General features: G+C 35.4%; 1 protein-coding gene across 1 annotated transcript in view; it reads right to left on the minus strand.

Moving 5' to 3' along the window:
- Window positions 1–2,032: 2,032 nt before the first annotated feature.
- ADAM10 (ADAM metallopeptidase domain 10) overlaps window positions 2,033–22,159 on the minus strand; it is a gene marked incomplete at its 5' end in the record, with an annotated part of 39,880 nt that continues 19,753 nt past the window's right edge. Inside the window, 12 exons of the mRNA XM_008940395.1 lie at window positions 2,033–4,299; window positions 4,776–4,902; window positions 5,428–5,648; window positions 5,906–6,014; window positions 7,126–7,309; window positions 9,588–9,738; window positions 10,712–10,895; window positions 11,999–12,162; window positions 14,589–14,772; window positions 15,391–15,483; window positions 16,632–16,781; window positions 18,237–18,340. Coding sequence (XP_008938643.1) covers window positions 4,205–4,299; window positions 4,776–4,902; window positions 5,428–5,648; window positions 5,906–6,014; window positions 7,126–7,309; window positions 9,588–9,738; window positions 10,712–10,895; window positions 11,999–12,162; window positions 14,589–14,772; window positions 15,391–15,483; window positions 16,632–16,781; window positions 18,237–18,340 — 1,766 coding nt within the window. The remainder of the gene's footprint in view (window positions 4,300–4,775; window positions 4,903–5,427; window positions 5,649–5,905; window positions 6,015–7,125; window positions 7,310–9,587; window positions 9,739–10,711; window positions 10,896–11,998; window positions 12,163–14,588; window positions 14,773–15,390; window positions 15,484–16,631; window positions 16,782–18,236; window positions 18,341–22,159) is intronic.

Consider the following 22,159-nt stretch of genomic DNA (forward strand, 5'->3'; position numbering starts at 1 on the left):
AAGCACTTGAGCATTGGCAAGACAGCTTTTAATGAGATTTGTATGATGTAAAACATCCATACTCAGAGCTTTTCAAGTGATGACTTTCCTGAAGTTACACATCCTTACACACTTAGAAAAACACTTTAGAAACAACTTAAGTCATTGAAATTGGCATTTCTTTAACATTACTATTACTACTTCCACTTTCTTGGTAAAAAGCCCGATAAAGGGATCTAAATTAGGAAAAACAAGGTTGACAGCATTAGTTCAGGAAAAGCAGGTGAATAAAAGGTTAGACATGTCTACAGCATGCTGAAACTCAAGTAATGGGGATAGTGCAGTTTGAGAACTTCTGAAGCTTCCGGGAAAAAAGCATTCTCCAGTTCAACTGAAACAAGAGAGTATATCCTCAGATAAGACAATTTGAAAACTTAAAAAATCCAATAGGGAAATGAAAAGAACACTCAAGTATTTGAACTCTTGAAGACACAAAGATCCTTATTCTGCTATAATTTTTCAAAAATCATGTCCAAGTAGATCCTGTCCCTATGTTTTGATAGCCATTACACTAATTCCCAATATAAAAAAATCAGATAAAGCCCAGGTTGTAGCATACTCAAAGATTTACAGTGCCTGAATCTAATACTGAAGCCATACCTATAGTTGAAAGTGCCTATAGTGGTGCCTTCCTTCGTACTCCTTTGAATTACTCCTGTCTCACTCCAAACAACTGAATCAAGACCTTGAAAGCCATCATCAAGAGCCTTCTCCTGTCAGAGCAAGCACAGCTTAGAATCATGTAATGACCGCTGTCCTTTCAGTCACCTCTCTGTCATAACAAACATCCAACATTCAGAAGTAAAAAAAAAAAAAATCAAATCTTCCTTCCTTTTTGTGTTTTTCCTGAAAGAAATATTGGATTTTTAATTAAACGTCAATGACACATAGTCTGTACGGCACAAAGTTTCAAGTTTCATAAAATAAAGAGTTTCATGCTCTCCTCGCATTCACATAATTCTGATTATACATGCTTCTACACCAGAGCTGAATGTACATTTAATGACTAAATACAAGATAAATAAATGGCTACAGCTAGGGATTATTAGGTCAAATGAGTTAGAAAAATTACAGCTGTGTACTCATTTGTTTCCCCATTTGTTTCCCCCAAACACACTTCAAAATATACATAAAATTTGTATTTTAGGTGCTTAGACATTATTTCTACCCCTCTTGTTTATGCTCCTAGGCAGAAATTTAACTGTAACCGCCACCAAATCTATTAGGCACAATGCTGATTTTCAGAACTGAGTGTCTCCTAATACCTTTTGCCCTGGCAGGGCAAGGGGAAACACTTCTATTTAGAAAAAAAAAAAAAAAAAAAAAAAAAAAAAAAAAGTACTGTGAGGAAGCAACTCTGAATATGCTTTGATTACATCAAAGTGTATGGTGATCAGTTTGGGAAACATGTTTAAAGTGGGACATCCTGAACAAACAGCCCTAAGAATAAAAAAGCAGCAGGACTCAGCTTTTAAAGGCAGCCTTATCACTTAAATCAACTACACAACCCACATAAAAACAAGACTAAACTTTGCAGTTCTAAACATCTTGCAAAAAGCAAATTTGCTCCTTCTAAAACTCTTATCCATCAGCTGTGCAGAGTACTGCACGTTAACTCCAATATTCCTCTTCAAAAATATTTAATCCGGAAGGTATCATTCAGTAGCTATGGTGCCAGGCTTGAATACCCCACCAGTAACTAGTTTCTGTTCTGAAGATAAGAATGGAGAAAGCTTTATTCCTGTGACCACACATGTAATATCAAGGTAATTTCAGGGCTTTTTCTTAAAAGGGTACACAAAAACATTTACTTTTTCATTTAACCAGAGGATTTTAAAATCGAGAGGTGCACTTTTATAGTGTAAAGATAGCACAATTACTTGTTTGGCATGACAGCTCCTTTCAGCAAAAGCCAAGAATTAATCAGAACTAGAAGTTGTGTATTCCTTTTTGCTTTTGGCATTCAAAAAGTAAAGGGATCTTCAGAAGGTGATTTCATCAAGTCTATTTATTAATGCATTTCAAGTTTCAAAAAACCTTACATATCTTTGCACAATACTTTATTTTTTGCATTTTTAGTAAAAATTTCCAAAGTGAACAAAAAAAGATACTGTATAAAACACAGTGGACATGAAATCGACAGTAGTATTCCATTTTGTTGTCTTGAACTTTTTCGATTTTACCACATCTTGACTTGCAGTGGAGAGTTCAGTGCACATTTCTGTTTTCAGAAAACATTTAACTTAGACTGAAAATAAAATAGGGCAGCATTTGTCTGCCAAAGTCCTACCACAGGATAACATTACAGGCAAAAAATTTACATGTTCCAAAGTCTACCACACTCAAGAAGTTACTAAGAACTCTTGCTGAATAAAAGTCACCATTTTAGAAACGCAAACCCACTTCCAATCTTTGCACAGTCTTAAAACAAATGTATTTAAAATGACTTAAAAGCAACTACATACACTTCTACTAACTAGTTAAGATCATTTAGAAATTATATAGTCTATTGGACTTGGGGTTTCATGTACAAAATTTATCTCTAAACCATGTACAAAAAGCTGTATTTTGAAAAAGTTACCACATACTGTACAAGTTTACAAGGAAGAGATCCCATTATATTCTGTAACATTTTTGGCCTTGCTGGCTTGCGTCACATTATGAGAATGATTGTGTAAACCTTATACTCTTAAAAAAAAACAAAACAAAAAGAACAAACCAAGGAAGCCTTTTCAACCCTTAGTGAATTTTCTCCTAAGCAAAGCCAGGAAAATCATAGCCATCTGCATCTCTAATTAGCTCGGTGCTTCTGAAAACAAGCAATAAATATATCACAAGCTTAAACATTTTGTAATGCCCCCTTTCATCTCCTGCATAGCAGTAAGCACCTTAAGACATCTTTTGTTTCCTCTTTCAAAAATGCCAATTATTTACACTCCTAACAAAACTTTGGAATGGGACATTGTGCTGTTGAACTTCACTACTGGTATAAAATGTGGGAAAATTGGTAGTCCTAACTACAATTTTAACTCTGCCACAGTAGCTGGGCAAATCACTCTACCTTAGTGGTTATCAATCAACAGTATCATGCTGAAAAGTTATCCAAATATCTGATAAATTAAAAGAAAATAAAACCCCTACAGCTTCTCTTTCTTTTCACATCCCTCAGAACATGAACTTAATTATTATACTGTGAGACTATCTGAACAGCCCAAATCAACTGGTTGCAATTTTAAAAACAAGTTGAAAAACTGGTAAAGTTTTCTAAGAAAGCATGGAAGTATTTCATCTAACTATTCATTATTTAACTGAATAATCAGACAAATTAAACATATTTATGCCAAGCCACAAAAAATTAAGACACATAAACCTGTTTTGAAACACTCTGGCATTTGCAAAGTTTGCAGAAAACTTGTTGTATCTCTAAAATACCTTTCAATCTTGTATGCTATGTCTTAGCAGCTGTTTGATAAAGACGAAATGAGCGCTTGAAACATTTTATCATGATAAAAAAAGGTTTGATTTGCTTCAAAATAGCTGTGTAAAGCATCACAGGATCCTTGACTATTACACACCATCATCCTCTGTTATCCTGAGTATGTCAATTAAACAGTAATTTCTTCATTAATAGCGGAAAAGTTTTATAATACAAAGAAACATCCATATTGCAATTCTCTTGTTTACAATTGCACACAAGTACAGGTGTACGTTAGAAATACATGTCTGCATATAACAATGTATATACATTGACAAGTAATGTCTCCAATGCTGAGGTGGTCCTGCTTCCTAGCCTTGTCTGGCAGTTGAAAGAAAAAAATTTAGGGTTTTTTTTTCAATTCTTGAAGAAAAGTTTTCCTACAGCCATATTTGCCTGCAAGTGAAGAAAATGCAGCAATGAAGAGCACAGAACGGGGAAAGAACCATGATACTATAGGACTTTGTGCCACTAAATTAAAAATATGCAAGAAAAACCACTTCTCTTCTTGAGCTGAAAGATTCACTCACTAAAAATGAACCATTTCCACTTGGTTTTGAGGGCATATCATGCTTTTTTTTTCCTCTTCAATTTTTGCGAGTTAGATTTGGGACAATGACTTATTAGGTTTTCTTTGGAGTGAGTTTTCCCATTGTAGGCACTAGGAAGAACCAAGGCAAAAAGCTGCGGTCAACGTCTCATATGTCCCATCTGATAACTCTCTCGGGGCCTTTGCCGCTGTGGTGGCTGAGTGGTTTGTGGTGGTCTCCTCCTTTTTAAAGTGCCTGTTTCAAAGAAAGGCATCATTATTAAACTTTATTTAAAAAATAAATGGTTCCCAGAAAACCTGCCCTGGCCATGGAAATTAAATACAATTATTTTTCTGAAAGCCTTCAGATTTAGACCTGCAAGGTTTTAAATAGATGGTTAACTCCATGGTGTATATACAGAGTTCTTTTTATTATCTCAACAGTAGCTCCTTAAACAGGCCGATTCTTACAAAATGTGGCATGGAATAGGAAATAAAAGGAACTCTGATTTAGAATCTTCAAGTTTTCTTTGGATAAGCATATTATGTTATAGGAAAATAAGGCAAGAGTTACGTTTTTATGAATTGTTTCATGTGCATGGATTTGAATTCCACTTACAGTTTTGCAGTGCCAGACTCAACTATAGGTTGGGACACCTGAAATTTCCCTTCAAAATACAATAGTTGAGGATAAAACATTTTACTATAAATTTAATTACTTGGTTTACTCACCTGGAAGTGGTTTATGAGGAGGCAACTTTGGATTACTGCTTGGAGTATGAACACTGCATATCTTAATGAAACCAGCCATTAACATGATCAAGGCAATTCCCATAAGTAACACTGCCCACCAATAAGCCTAAAAACATTAAAAAATATTTTTGTGAGGGCTGATACACAAGCACAAGAGACAGGGGCCATTGAGCAGGGCTTTCCTCTGCCTCTTCATAGTCATCAGAGAGCTGCTCTGAAAAGTCACTTAGATCATAACATTTTAAGTCTCATCTAGTGCCAAAAATAAGAAATGCTAAAGATCAATATATTTATGTCCTTAAAAGACATCACAGCATTCAAATATAAAGACTTAAAAAGGGGAAAACCCAGCAGATTAAAAACATGCTAACACCAAAACAGACAGTGGCGTGTATAGAGTTTTTAACACAATATATTTACTTGTTTATTTGATATTTGTTTCCATTCCCTTCGATCTGCCAAATATGTTTGCTGCACTCAAGGTGCTTGTAGAAAATAAAAAAGTAAAACAAGGGCTTTATTATACTTTGAGAATGCTCATACTGTACCTATACAACAATATTTACTAACTGAATACTGATTAACAGCAAAATTGTGTTAGACTGGTAAGATTAAAAGAAAAATTACTTACCACAATCCATTCTGCAATATTTTCATATAGCTCTGGATTAAAAATGGCTTTCTTTAATCTAGCAAGAGGGCCGTCAGCATCTACCAGCCGACACCTCATAAACACATCACAGTAGCCTTTGAAATCGTTACAAGGAGATCCAGGTTGCAAAGTAATTGTTTTACGACCAAAGTATTTCTCCCACTGGTTAGAGCCTGTACTTGCACAAGTAGCTGGGTCCACTGAAAAATAAATATAAATTAGCCAAAGTATTATTATATGAAAACATATGCATGAACAACTTGGTGTTCAAATGTTACCAAAAACAGTTCTTGAAAAACCAAAATACATTTCCTACAAAATACAATGCAATGTCTATCGGAAACCAAACGTGAACAAAATCACAGTATGCTCTCAAGTTAACAAAAAATAAATACTGTGAGAAGATTCCTCATATACCTACTGCTGTATTTATGCTTACAATTCAGACAAGTCTTACTTTTTCTCATGCAGCAGACATGACACAATTCTCTATCGTCCTTGCCATCTGAGCTAGCACACGTACACTCCTCCAAGCCATGCTTCTCACAGATGGAGCCAGCGCATTGCTGTGTGAAACAAAAGCAGGAAAACACAATAATCAGTTTCACTTTTAAGCATACTGACATTAGAAAAGTTATTTTTAATAGCTGTAAGCATAATCATTGGTCTAAAGATGCTTATCAATAAAAGTAATAGCTTCTATTTCTTATAGAGTTTATAAAACAAAACATTTATTACAGTTATTCAATTGCAGTGTCTATGCTTTGATTTTTTTTTTTCCCCCCAAGGTGATCCACTACTTTATTTTTTTAACATTGTAGGGCCTCAGTACTGTGAAAAACACAGCACTGCAATTTACACTGCAACATAATTACTCAAAACCATGGCTAGGAAAATAAAAGCAGTCTTCAAAAGTATTTTCTCTCAGACAATACTAAAAATTAATGCCAGGAAACATTCTCTATTTAATTCTGCTATGGGAAGACCCTTCAAATGAAAATAAAAATTTTAGTGTATTTATAATCTTGTTTCAAAATCAAGTAACTATATCAAGACAATTCCTCTATCTTTAAGATGACTCTAAATTAGCTGAAAAACTATAACAAGCAATATTAGATGAGAAATCTGGACTGTGAAAAACAGACTTAGAGCAACACAAGTTACAGGTCTTTAAAAGGATGACTTTTTACTTGTTTCTGCTTTCAAGTAAATAAATTAATTCATAAAGAGACTTCCCATCAATATTTCAAAGCAACTACCAAGGACTAACTCAGGAAACTAACGGCAGTTCAGAGTAATTTGACATGCTTGCACATCTGTGCTACATGCACATGGGTGGAATAGCTACCTATTTTCATTAAACCAGATTCAAGATGTATGGATAGCATATCTAATTTTCTAAGGCAACAAAATTACTTAGCAAGTCTGAAAAAAAGTGAAAAGTTTGAACTAGGAAATAAACCACTTTCATATTCCTGATTTTTACAAAAAAACTTTAATATTTGGTGTCCCTTCAGAGTAATTTTGATTGAAAACAATAGATCTATCATTTTTACTGAAAAATATTAATCTTATGCTCTTCTCCATTAAGGACTTAAACTGTACCACTTCACAATACAGTGCCTTGTGATGAACAACAGCAGTTGCATATGACTGTAAAAAAAATCCAAACCATACCCCATTTATGCAAACTTGTGTGTGCCTGTTGCAGTCTGTGAAATTTGGTTTAGGCTCAGACGCTGGACAGAGAGCACTGACACCATTACACATGCCTTCTCTTGCACAGTCAGAATCATTTCGACACTTATCAGTCTTCAGTTTGAAATTACACTGTGCAGTACAGCAAGGGCCTTGACTAGGGCTAGAAATAAACAGAAATTGTGAAGGTAAGGAAAAAGCATGAGCAATTCCAGAAAAACTATTCATCCTGAGACTTACTCAAACATACTTCTGGTAAGTGCTAAGCAAAATATTTTTTTTCCTCTCCCTTAGAGTAACAAAAAGTTATTGAATACAGACTTCTCAGTCATTGTAGTAGCCAACTGAACTATGCGCATTATTTTAGAAAAACAGTACAAGCACATTTTAAATGATATAGAAAACAGCATTTCAAAGCTTCTGTACGTAAACCATTCAATCAACAAGTTCGCAAAATTAATTTAGGAACAACTAATTAGTTTGATAGTATCAGTTGCAATGTAATAAATAAGTCAATATTTATCTGTTGCTGATAAACATCTCTAAGAACTTTTTTTTCCTACTTTCTGCAGCCTGTGTTGCCTTTCTGCAACACTTACATTGCTTAAACAAGTAAGAAAAGGGAAGGAAATAGCTCAGCCCTTGTACTAGAAGTCACAGTCAACATAAAAACAAATCTTTAGGGAAGGAAAGATTAGTCAAAGAAGTCACATAGCTTCACTGGGTATCTCAAAACACTTAGGCTGCTTTCTGTCACATACATCAAAGCATTTGAGTCCCCTATGTACAGTGGTATATCACATCAGCCTGCCTGGCAAAACAGCTGGAAACAAACATTTCACCTTCTGAACACATACGTAACTACTTGATTAAAGCTAAGCACCCTGAGTTCACACCTCAAATTACTATGGATCTCAACACTATTCATAGTGTGCATTCAACAGACATCAGAAGACAGCACAGACCTTGTGCAGTCAGAATATCACCGTTTTAAAACTATTCCATGGTAGAGAAAAAAAACACGTTACATATGTAAGACTAAAAGACATGTAAAGCATCAGATACCACAGTTTTCCTATAATGTATTTAACGTGTTATTTATGTGATCCATTTTTACACCTGGATTTGCTTTACATGTCTTTGGAAACTTCTTTGTACAGCAACATTTTCAATCTTAATAGAACTGGAAAAAAAGGGAATCCTAAACCAAAAATGATGCAGCAATTCATATTTAAATATGACTGTTGCAACAGGGCATAAAGATAAACTACAGTCATCTGAAGACAAGAGAGCAAACAAAGGAGGTAGCGATGGCACCCGGACAGAAGCAAACAGTTCTTCACTATAGGTGGGAAACCAGTTCTAAGACAAGACAATGTAAGGCCTTTATTTTGGCTGAAATATTAAGAATTTGCAAGGTGGGGGAGAAAAAGGACATGCAAAATTATTGAAACTAAGAATTCACAGGAGATGGTCTTTGTACCATGCCTATACTCTGAAATGCATTTTAACAGTAGATGCTACTTTTACTTCCAGAATAATAAAGATCATTTTTAGGGCAGGGAAGTTTAATCAGAATAAAATTATGTATGTTTTATTAAAAAGCTAAGCTGGTTTAGACTTTAAAGATTTTTTCTCTTCATCTTTGCCTTAGCATCTAACCAGATGTTAGATTATATCTGTGTCTAGAGAAGAACAAAAGCTCACACCTTTCATGTGAAAAATTCCACTTAAGTTTTCAGATGAGGTAAAAATCTAACATGTACATTGTCACAGAACTAAAAGACACAAGTTGAATCGCTTCACTGCAAGTCTTACAATCTTTAAAATCACTGTGCACATAATACTGTCAAGATACAAGGTGACTTAAAAACATAAGTTTTGTTTAAACCTAATAGATTAACAAGCACTTAAAGTAAAATTAATAAACTATATCTTTTAGTCAATCTTCCAGTCATGCAATGCTGTAGAAATGGCACTAGGATAGGATCCGATTTCATCATAGCCTCCATTACCCTTTGGGCAATTAAAACTTTCCTGTACCTACCGCAAAATCAGCATCCTGGTCATGGTTTTCTGAATCATACAGTTTTGGCAAGACTTCTGCACAACAAGATTTCTGATGAAGATAACGGGATTTCAACACATATTTGTCTGCACTGAGTATTACGATATGTAAGCACTGACACCATCCAGTGCTATGTTACGTTTTTTTCAAAAGGTGAAGAACAGTCATCTCAGGGAAAGCAAGCTACAATGAGCACCAAGAATGGCATAGCATAATTGTGTTTATGAACTTCTCACTCACTGTACAAGGCATTTTAAGCAAAATAAACGCATTAAGAATAATGCGGGTAAAGAGATTCAGATTCTAAAATACCAATTACAAATACCAATAAATCCCCCAAATTAAAGCACACTGTAACAGATGTGTACAATACCTGCAGTATTTGCCTGGTTTTAACTTGCATTTTTTATCTTCTGATTGGTTTGCATCATAACAGCATTCATCCTTACACTGGTCACTGTATCCACAGTCACACTGTTCTCCTTGTTCAACCAGCCCATTACCACAGATGGGTTGACCAGACTCTAAAAAATGCCAGTATGTTTATGTATAAAGCAATACAAAGCATATGCAGATAGACTTATAAATGTTAACATTATATGCAACAGCATCCTGCTAATCATGACTGAAATATCCTTGGTCAAGATGAACTTCAGACTAGGGCTCAAGTCAACTAGCAATATTTGCTTGTCATTCAGCTTAGTCATTCCTTTAATTCATACAACTTTAAGTAAAAGGTTTCTGCTGATAACAGTGGGAGTTTGTGTGGATAGGAAATCAACAGTGATAAGAGGACCTTTCCTGCTAAGCCTCCAAAGGAGCACCATCCTTCCTTGCACTCCTCCTCCTTTAGCAAGAAGAGTCTGATGGAGGACCTCAAACAGCAAAGACAAAAGCTGATGATGCTGAGTTCAACTACTACTACTCCAAAACCCAAAGCTACTTGCTGTGCCATCTCAAAAAATTTGTGAGAGCTCACACATCACAGACCCCAGAAAGAAAAACCTGCAAAATCATTCGGGTTTTTAATGTTTAAATAGGATTTCCTCTATTTTAATTTGTACTCTTTAGCTCTTGTCCTTTCACTGGGCATGAATGAAAACAGTAAGGCCCTGTTTTCTTTACTCCTTCTTCCAGGCATTTATGAAGACAGACAAGAGGCCCCACACCACAGCATACTCTTCTCCAGACTAACCAGTCACAGCTCTCACAGCGTCTCCTCATACATCAGATGCTCCAATCCCTTAATAATCTTTGTGGCCTTTTGCTGGACTCACTCCAGTATGCTTACATCTTTCCTGTACTGGGAAGCCCAGAATTTAACGAAGTACAAATTTGACCTCAAATTCAATTCTTTACTTACAGAATCTTTCAGCAAATTAGGAAAACACAAAAACCGGGTAAGGTAAAGGAGTAAAACAGAAATTAAATAAATTTCTCATTAAACATCATAGTAATACCTTAGCCATTCTGCTTTCAGAATGAGTAAATACCTACCAACAAAACAATTATTTCTCTTTTTCTCAAGAACTTGGCTGATATTTCGAATACTACAGATAGAGAACTTGTTGTTGTTAAGTTTGTCGCCAGATGTAGCTCTTGCATACATGATATAATTGCCATTTTCTTTCTGTCCCAAGTTCTTGGACTCCCCTGGAGTGCACTCCATTCCTGAATCATGCTGCAAAACAAATATTTAAAACCCATTTCTTTCTATCAAGACAGTTTCTCTAATTTCTTGCTGGTTTTTTATGTGTGCAAAAGTAACCTTCATAAAACCACAACACCACCTTACACTCTAAGGTTTCTTGGAATACAGAAAGTATACAGAAAAAAAACACAACACAAAACCACAATAGTAGTAAGTACCCAATTTCTTAAATTTTAGCTTATTTGCATTCTTGCTAATGTACACCTCAAGTACATGTCCTGGAATGAATACTGACTTGAAAAAGTTGCCATGTCCTAAAATGAGTGGCTTTATGATCACAAAAGGATTATAAGTATTCTGTGGAACAAAATCACGAGGAGTTAACTGTGCAGTGATCTTAGGGATTTTCTCAAGGTACCTGAAGAAAGCATTCACATATGACCATCTGCTTTGGAAGAACTCATAATTCCTGTCATATCTTGATTTCATTTTACTTCCAAGAGTAGAAAATCTATACACTTAACTTTAAGAATAAAAATAAAAAACCCAAGCCAGAAGACTTCATTCCCATCTCCAGTAAAATCAAAAGCCTCATGCTTTCAGCTAGCCACAAATCATGTCACTAAATGACTGGGAAACAATTCTGCTCTAAAATATTGTTCTTGGTGTTTTTGATTCTGTCCATAATTTTCTTGGGTACACTTGTGATTATGAATAATTGAATGCAAAAAAAGTTTTATCTTCACTTTTTGAATGAAGCATCATCTTAATTCGTTTTGTATTGATTCTTCATCCTCTCTAGGATCAACTAAAATACATTTGGGAGATGTGTGACCCTAGTCCTCAATAAAAGACATGGAAGTTTAGGGAAGAATAATATAGTCCCTTTATAAGAGATTGAACTTGCAGAAATAAACAATTCAAAAGTTCCACTGCTGCACCAGCGTTGTCAAACACTCATAAAAGGGGCTTAGTTTGGCAATCTGGTTTTTATTTGTATACTTTGTGCATGCTCATATGCACGTGCAGTCATGATCACATTTTTCTTGTTTCTAAGTAGTAAAAACTCCATTCACAAATCATGCATTTCAAAATGGTTTGAAGTGAGTTAACAGATCAATAGTAATACTCACAGGTGAACCAAAGTTATGTCCAACCTCATGAGCAAAAGTAATGTGAGAAACCTTGGGAGGAACATGAGAGCCATAGTTCTGAACAGTGATGATTCCAGTGTTCAAAGACTTCTTCTTACCATCAGAATACAGTTTGCTCTTCTCACATATTCCACCAGAGCTCCCTACGTTTAGACAAAAGTACAACAGTCATTTAAGAAAACAAGTACAGCGTTACTTTCCTAGTGACATTTAGAAGAGGAAACAGCTTGTCTCCTCAGGAGACACTCATGGACTAAAAGGTCTTCTGTGTAATTAATATTAACGCAACTTTGGAAGTCGTTTCTATTCAGTGCTAGGAGCACCAGTATGGATAAATGTATAGATTCACACAAGTGCTGTTTTAGAATAGTTAAATATGAGCTGTTTGGGGCTTTCACTGCATGGATAAGCTCTGATTTTATCATACCTGTAGTAGAAGACTAGCAGGGTGGGCACAATGCCCAATACAAGTATAGCCTCAATCTATATCCCCTTTGAATTTCACTGAGGTAAAAAAAAAAAACACAGTAAAATTACAGAAGATCCTCTCTACTAGTATGAGCATGTCTATAAAAAAAAAAAAAAAACAAACAAAAAACCCACAAAAAATCCAACCAAACAAGATTAGCTACATGTCCTTTTCAGCAAAAGTGACTAATTTTTCCACTGTACAAATGAAAGCTGAAAATGCTTTTGATACGTAGGTTATTTAGACCCATATTTAGAAGGTCAACAATCAAGCGCATCTCACTGTCTGGGTAGATCTCCAAACTGTGACTTTAATTTCACCAATTTTCTTCTCATAACGTGAGTTTGTACTGAAGAATTACCAATGTTCTAAAATTCAGCTATTTCAGTGGTAATCTAAATGATGTCTAAAAAAAACACTCTGAAGAACTTTCACAGAATCACAGAATGTTAGGGTTTGAAAGGGACCTCAAAGATCATCTAGTCCAGCCTCCCTGTCAGAGCAGGACCACCCACAATAGATCGCACAGGAATGCATCCAGGCAGCTTTTGAATGTCTCCAAAGAAGGAGACTCTACAACCTCCCTGGGCAGCCTGTTCCAGTGCTCTGGAACCCTTCCCGTGAAAAAGTTTTTTCTGGTATTTTTATGGAACCTCCTATGTTCCAACTTGCACCCATTGTCATTGCTTTCTGAAGTAAAATTTCATTTTAGTGAAATATCCCATTTAAGCTATGTCAGCATGTGTTACAGTTGAAAATCTCTCAAAGCAACATTATTTTTCATCATTTAAATTTATTTTTAAAAGCAGTGTTTATGGAATGCACATTCCAATTGATCCTATGCTTGCTCATTCTATGCACTAGTCATCACAGAACCAGTTTCTTATTTAGACAGGACACCCACGTATTATTTTTCTTATGATTCTCTACAGTCACTAAGGTTAGTCCACACAGGTCCCACTAAAATGCTTGCTATGCTCATGGATCCACTGATCTCTTACCCCTCTGAATAAGCTACTTATATTTATTTGAGCATTTTTAGCTCCTAAAAATCAAAGTCTGAGAGACTGTTATACCACAACGATTTTCCACATCGCTCCAGTACTCTACAACCAACACATGCTTTAGATGAAAGTACAGCAGTAAACAAAGCAAGGCTATAATGTATAGCTACATCTCATGAATGTGGAAGAAACATTAAACCAATTACTCAAATTCTATTAGAGCCCTTGATAGTGTTGTCATAGAAGTATCCCATCTCTCGCAAACTTTTACAGAACCTGTTGTTCTTCAGCTTAATTCCTTATTACATAGAAATCACTTGAGGGCTGAAGCAAGGGAGGACCTTTCCTTCTGAATTTCTGATTTTGATTTGTGCAGAGGTATAATTAAAGGATTTGTATTTACTCAAATTTAACAACTAACAACTTTCAAATATATCATTTTGTGAAATACATCCAGGACAAACATCAAGATGCTGCACACACGAAGACCATTGTTTGATTTTTGACATTGAGAGACCTACTTCAGACCCAAAATACATAACCAGATTGAAGAATTAATGAGAATCAGTTCAGTAAGTCACACAATAATTACTCTGGTACCTCCCAGAACCAGACCTCACTCATTTTACTTTATTAAAAAAAAAAACCAGCAGCACAAAATAAAAACCTTGCTTCCAATACTATCTAGAAAAACAAAGGATTCTGCATAGTTGTTCAAACTGCACAGTTGTAAGCTGTTTATATGTAGCAGAAATACTTGGGTTTTTTTCTGAACACTTTACTGGTGCCTCATACTTGTCATAAAAAGCCATTCAAGTAATACTACCTTTGTCTAACAAAAGTATTACGTAGCTCTTTATTGTTCACACCTTGCTTATCAGAAAGACAGCAAGACTAATTCAAGAGACACATGATATGCTGCTTATACTAAAAAAAAAAAAAAAAAATCAAATCTTACCTAATCAAAATTGTGAAAAGTTGGTTAAGAGATTTTTGTCTGTTTGCAGTCAGTTTATGTGACACAGTTTCTATCTTTCTTATTTGTACCTGCCTAAAATATTTAATCTCATAGCCCTGGAAGTTTGCATACAATTACCTGAGGGGGCTCCAACCCAAGCCAGGCCAAGGACTCCATCATCAAAATCACGGTCTGTAAACACATAGGCCAAGCAATAATCATCATGATTCTGTTCCGAGTTCAGTTCAAGAAACTTTTCCACACCAATATTAGGAAATCTGAAGGGATTGGAAGAGTCCTTCTCATCTACAGTTGTGTTAATCTAAAAGTAAATTGAAACAAATTGTAAGATACGATTCATTTTCACTTGACTTGTAAATTCCGGCTAAGAAGCTTACTTCTGTTAATACATTGTTATGTTATTAAATAGTTAAAGATGTTGCTGAATATTTACAGGCCTTGACAAATTACTATCCCAGTATTTGGAAAACCAAATTCTACAATAAAGAATTTAACTTTTATAGTAAATAACCATTCTTCTTTCCTTTTCCTTTCACTCAGTACCAAGAAGTTTATATTTATCCTAGTAATTCATCACTTTCAGAAGGAACTTCCAACTTGGATAGCCATTACCTATTTTAGTATTAGAAGCTCTTGGAGAACAACAGTTTATTCACCACATAGTCAACACTGCTGAAACCTAAAGAGTTCATTCCTGTAAGAACTGACTACAGCTTATATAACAGAAGTTGCAGGCTTTTGACCACAAACATTAAAACAAAAAAAAAAAAAAAGAGTTAAGGAATCATTTACTGCAGAGACACTTGTGTTACAGAATTACTAACATTAAATAATTAGAAGCAAACAGCAATAGGACTTTTGAAAAATACAGTCTCCAAGCAAAATCACTAAAGCCCGAAGTAATTCCAATACAACTTACTCTTATTCGTTTCACCATGAAGCTGATGTTACGGATTCCTGAGAAATCTGTTGACTGGTAAATTGTGTCAATCGCTTTAACATGGCTGGATATCTGTCAAAAATGAAAGTATCTACAGTTCAAAGATCTATATGCTATGCTATAGCTAAGCTTAAATAGCAACAACTGCAAGATATAAAAATACCTTGTTTTCATAAAAGATATGGTGCTGTATCAACTCTAACAGGTCTTTTTGAACAAATGCTGGAAATAAATCAATACATAACTGTCTGCATTGCCACCATGTCAGATAACAGTCAAGTATTTTGTCCTTTATTTAAAATACACACCTCTACATCTGTAAAGATACCCATTTGTGATACTCATTTGATGCATTGCTATGATAAAGATAGCACTGTAGTTAAAATTGTATTCAAAGCACTGTATCTCTTTTTTCAGAAAAATTTACTTGTTACAGCATTATTCTTTCATTTCTAGTAGAGCACAAATCTGAAAAAAAACCCTGGTAATTTTCCTTTTCCACAACAGAAATGCTAACTCATTAAAAACCTGACTTTGAAGGTGACTTCAGAGCTTTGGAAAATGTTACTTGAATTGTGTATGTACAGTGCGATAAATAAATAGTAAAAGTCAGATTTGCAAGTGGCAGTGAAACTTCAGACTTGAAGTATGTTAACATGCTAGTTATATTTTTAGCAAATGATCAGAAAAAAAACCCAAACAATGAAACACCCACTTTTTCCAGTTAATAGTATACTGACAAATGAAAAGCACCTGCCTTTATCTGCCGCTGCTTTTTCAACCTTCCACTACATCAGACACTACAGGAACAAACCTCAGGGTTATTAGCTCTCAGCATTCTGAGGGAGAACTTCAAATGGAAGGCTATGCAAGTGTTAACACAGAGACTTGTCAGACTGTCAAAAAGAGTAGAACTCCTCAGGAACTATTATTTTCCTGAGTAAGCAGTGAGAAAAGTCAGACTGCAAGTCTTGCTCATAGGTCCTACACAAATAGACCTGCCATTATTGACTAAATGAAGCACAAGTGCCCAGGACTTCTGTAACAGATACCTTAACATTTTTTGTGAAATAAAAAAGCTGTTTCAATAATGTTAAGATCACTGTAATAAATGAAATTACATTTAAAAGTAAATAAGCAAAACCACACAATTAAATTAAATTTATCATGAATACAAATAAAATCAAAGCAGGTCATGTGAAACAAAAGCATTGAAATACCTGCGCTATCACAGCTTCCCTTGTTCCATAATGCTTATAGAACAGATGATCAGTCTGAATATACAACTGACATGTATTTTTTTCAGCCTGAGTGGCACGCTTTTTTCTTAAAAGCTGTGGATCATTGTTCTTAGGCTCTTCAAAAGGCTTCTACATATAGACAGGAAATAAAATAGATTAATTTGGTAGATCTACATGATGTACTAGATGACTTAAAAACAGTGATGATTTTTCTAAATAGACTCTACTAACATAAACAAGGTTTGTTTTTCTTTTTTCCTTTTTCTTTAACCCACAAAGTTTCATGAATCTTGAATTTAACTATGTTATAGCCAATTTTCAAGTATGTAATCTATTTCTAATGGTATCTCAGTGAAACTCCTCTCTGCATTTCATTTTATATTAAAAAAACAGTCAATGTGAAATAGATTTTTTCCATTCATGTGATTTTTGGAATTCTTCTTTTTCATAATCCTTTCCTAAGATGAACAGTTTGTAGAAAAAAAAAAAAAGTGCCACGGTACTTACATGCACCCTCCTTAACACAGTTTATTTCACATTGCAATTATCTTAGTCAGCTACCCTGGCAAACAAAAACTTAAGCACTTCAGCATGGAATAAATGATACACTAAACATCAAGTTAAAATAATGCTCATTTCTCAGAGCAGTATCTACTATCACATTTGCCCTGTGGCTTTCACTGGTTACTGTCCTACTCTCGCTACAAAATTGTAGAAGTAAGTTTTTGGCAAAGCACATTATCGTTACCAACACCAAGTTGCGTAATACTGTTATTTATTTGTGGAGTCACTATGTAAATAAACTTTAAGTTGCTGATGCCATTTAACAAGCTACACTGCCAACTTTTGTTGGATTATACTTAACTGACACCACAAAATGATGCCAGAAGTTGAAACAGCTCAGAACACAGCTGACACTAAAAGAAACTCAATCTACTGTTGGAGAGTGCTGGGGGGGCTGGGGGAGAGGAAAAATCCAATTTCATGACAAGTGGTACAAACCTGAAATTAAAAAAAAAACCCTGCAGGACTCTAACCAGATAGGCAAGTAGTCCCTTCCACAGACTATGTAGCTCCTATAACAGGCAATCTGTAGCATGCTGTAACCACTTCAATCTTTCAATATTGCTTGTAAGACCCTCTCTATCACTTCATTTACCACCAAAAGCACTCAGATATTACAAGTGTGTTACATTACATTATTTGAAAATCTAGAAGTTATTACTCTTTCAAGGACTAATATATTACTTGGAGATCAAGGGATATTGAAACTATTCCTTCTCAACTACAATAAAGTATATTCCTCATCTCAAGCTTCCTTTCCATATCCATCTAAAATTCCAAATGTTGAAAAATTTGAGATCATGTAGGGCTCATTCGGTTTATGAGCTAGCCCATCTATGCTGTAGAAACAGTGAGAAACAGAATTTAGAAAGCTCATGCTAAGAAGAAGCCTCTAGCAATAATTTCAGTACCTCACAATGTTGAGGCATGAGCAACACCAAAAGTAAAAGACAACATACAAGAAACAGGAAATTATTACACTAATTTCTAAACAATATAAACTATTTGCCTGTGTTGTACCTCTGTTGTTGGTTCTTCTATACCAGTCATCTGGTACTTCTGCATTCTTTCAAATACTGAATGATCTGCACAACCTCCTTGTGGTCCATATTTATGTGGATATTCTAAAGAAAGGAAGGCCATTGTTGAGCTTTCAAATTCCAAGTACAACTGCAGAGTATGGCTGTATCACTGCAACTTACTCAGCTTGTGTCCAATATTGCCCATGTGGTTTGAGTGAAACATTTTAAGACTCAAATTTTATGCAGCTGTCTTTTTTCCAACAAACATTTCTACTACCTAGCTTTAACAATGAGAACAGAACTGACCATTGCTTATTAACATTGTTTTCTTATAGACAGCAAAATAAAAAATACAATGAGCAACATCTTAACTTAAGAACAAGAGCTATTATTTATACACTTGTATTGATTAGCTTGAACTAACAGCAACCTGAAGTAAAATTAACTCACAATAGAAAATGACCACAGATCAAATATACTAAAGACTGGTTGGGTAAGAAAGAGGTTTTTTTTATTCCACTTAGTAAACTAAAACTAGAAAACCTTGCTAATACTCTTAGAGTATTGCATTTATTCATCTTCCACAGGGTTTTTGAAAATCTGTGCTATGCAACTTAACTCCCAGTACATAAGAACTGAAACTCTATAATTATCCTTGGTTTCAAGCTCAATTCTACAACTCTAGAATTACAAGTTTGCTAGCAATACTATTCGCAAGCTGAAATGTATTGTTTACTTTCCAAAATGGGAATTGTGCAATTAAGGATAAGAGATTGTTATGCATATACATGCATGTGTGTAGATTTGAAACTTACAGAATTACAGTGTGATGGTTTAAGAGTCTTGTTTTTCCTGGTGGGTGGAGCCTGAAATCTAAAGGGAGGAGTATGTGTTAGCTGGGCTATGCCCAGCTGCACCCCCGGGGGCAGGCCGCAATGAGAAGAGGCGGAGACCTGTTCTGTTCCTACTCCCCCCTTCCTGTCTTTGGGACGTCCGTCTGGGCTCTATGAAAAGGGGGGGAGGGAGCCAGGGAGGATCTCTCCCTCTCCCTCCCTCTCTCTCTCCTGAGACCTTCAGCCAGACACACGCTGTTCTGTTTCTGATGTTGTTCCCTGCTCTGGCATGTGGCGGTGGCCATCTTGGGATTTGGGCCTGTTCTCCAGACTCATTCCCCACCTTCATCCACACCTAAGAACTTTTCATCCAGCTTCAATCCACATCAATCCATCGGCATCCAGTACAAGCAGCCTCAATGCAGCACCTGGTTTTGTAGTTTTGGAAATGTATCCCTCCTTACCTTGTTAATCCCTACCCTTCTTCCTTTCTGTTCCCTGTTAAATAGTATATGTCATTTTTAATTAACTTCCAATCAGTGCAAGGCCTTTTTTACCCGTCTTCCTTTGTTTATCTCCTTACCTGGGAAAAACTGAGGGACAGGGAAGGGAGAACAAAATTCTGCCCTGAGCCCTCTAAATGGAGACATACAGATACAGGTTACAAAATTTACAGATATAATTAAAAATTACAGATAAAGTAAAACATAACTGAAAAGAAATGTTTTCATCACCCCTTTCCTCTAAGTGACTGTTTAAATTTTTAAAACAAAACTATAGTACTATCCACGTATACATCAGTTACACATGCTGAAGACCCCAACTAGCTCAGTGAGAATATCACACAAAGGGTTGCTTACCAAGGGTGATTCTTTCGATACTTGCCAATGCAGATCTGCACATGTGAACGTGCTTCAGACACACATGGATAAGTTTTGACTCTTAGTACCTAACTGGAGATTTGTAAGAAACCTGTACTTGCAGAAGCTTTCTCCAGAGAAGTACTGAAGGGGAAATGTATTGCCCCTTCAGTTTCTCTGCAGTTGGGCTCCTATATCTGTATTCTGTCTCTTACTGGAACAGCAATTTATGATGGGATCCACAAATGTAAACACATACATTTCTGTAAGGCAAACCATGATGCTACCATCATCTGAGCGAGTATGGTGCAGGTTTTGTCAGAAATGGGTAAACTTATTTACCAAGGTTTGTCGGCTTTTGGGGGAGTGTTGGTGGGCTGGATTTTGCCTTCTGATCCATTTTTTTTTTTTGTTGTTGTATAAGAAAGTGTGAAGATTGAAAAATCACCAAGTAAATGGAGCAGACACAGAGGAGTAGATTTATAAAGCCCAGACCTACCACTGAGGACCTGATGCCCACACTATATGCATTTCAGGGGATTTTACCCTGGATGAGCTTTTGTCTGGTTCTGTGCAGTTAAAGCATTTTAGCAGTTGGAGCACAGTAAATGCATTCTTGGAGTATGCACTCTGGTACAGTTCCATCTGTCAGTTGCCTTTAACTATCTTTGATGCTCATAGCCATTTCCTGCAGTCATACTGTGTAATACTGCTGAACTATTTCAATATACAACCCCAACTTGCTTCAGATTTTCTCCCTATATTATTGAGATCTAAGCTTTATATTTCAATCATTAAAAGCTGGGGGAAAATGAAATAGTGGACTGGAATAAAAAAAATACTAGTATCTTTGGCATACAGCTAAAGTTGAATTCTAAAAAACCCAAATTATTTAATGAGGGTTTACGCTCCAAAATACCCCAAGATTAGACCCAGTGGACCTACCAATACGCTTAAAAGGACTGATCAAGAAATAAAATCAGTTTTCTAACTTTCATTCTTCTAAATCACAAATAGTTATGAATACTTAAAGAGGTCATATTTAAAATTTTTTAAAATTAGTTAATGACAAATTAGGCTAATTTAAACACAGTTAATTTTTTTCCAAATTTCAATATACCAAGAATAAAATACTTTACTACAATTGTAAGCTTTGCCTAGTGTGAAAGAACCACACTTAACAAATGTGCTTCCTTGCAAAGAAAGTTTCGGCCTAAAAGACACTGAAAGATTACAATTGAGTGTAACCAGTTATTAATTATTTCACCAACAAATTAGTTTTATCTACTGTAAACGCATCTAGTCACAGCACTATTTCAAAACTTATTTTCAGTCTGAATTTTAGAGAAGCTACTCCAACATACCAAAAGAAAAAACAAACACTTTTTCTTTGGTCAACTTTATGTCTGTTCTGCTTTGACTAGTGTTTGCCAATGAGATCATTAGCAAAATCTTGGTATTGTGTGGGAGGTAATGTCTTTGGATTATAATAAAGTTGTTTCTTTAAATTAAAAAGAAAAAAACTTTTCAGAGATGACTACACTGAATATGCAGGTTTCAAAAAAATCCTAGACTTCTGAAAGAACTGGTATTTTCCTTTCACTATTTAACAGAAATGTTTGTAAGTTGCTGTTATTAGAACCCTGTAAGTTTTTTTTTCAACGATCTTCTGCATATTAGTTTCTCACACTCTGATTTCTATCATACAAATACCATTTTAAGACTGTTGTCTCATCACATTCCTCCCAGTATAGTTAGCCCTAGCCAGACAAATGAAGAGAGAGAAACAGAGAAAAAAAAAAAAAAAAATTATTTTCCTGTAAGCCACCTCACACAATTTGATTAGTGATGTAGGGGAACACTGTCTTTGATATATCCAATATTGAACAATAAGCTTACTACTGAGGTCATCTGTACTTTTTAGGATCCTGTACACTATCACTAGATTGGAGTTAAGAGCAAACGATTATAGATATGATCTTTCCCTTCTCCATCTCTACCACCTTTTTTCCCTCCCACCATAGTATTAAAAATACATTCTACTGTATTTAATCTAACTAGAATTCTCATTACCCACTACCCAACTTCACACCACCAACCACTTCTCTTGGCCAAAAAAGTATATGACACAAAGGTGGGAGTAACAGATAATACTTATGGTGACATCAGCACAATTCATCTACATAAAACATTTGTAACATTAAACCAAGTCCTGCGGGTAGTGACTG

The sequence above is a fragment of the Merops nubicus genome, unplaced genomic scaffold (genome assembly GCF_000691845.1).
Source record: "Merops nubicus isolate BGI_N331 unplaced genomic scaffold, ASM69184v1 scaffold6145, whole genome shotgun sequence".
Classification (NCBI taxonomy): domain Eukaryota; kingdom Metazoa; phylum Chordata; class Aves; order Coraciiformes; family Meropidae; genus Merops; species Merops nubicus.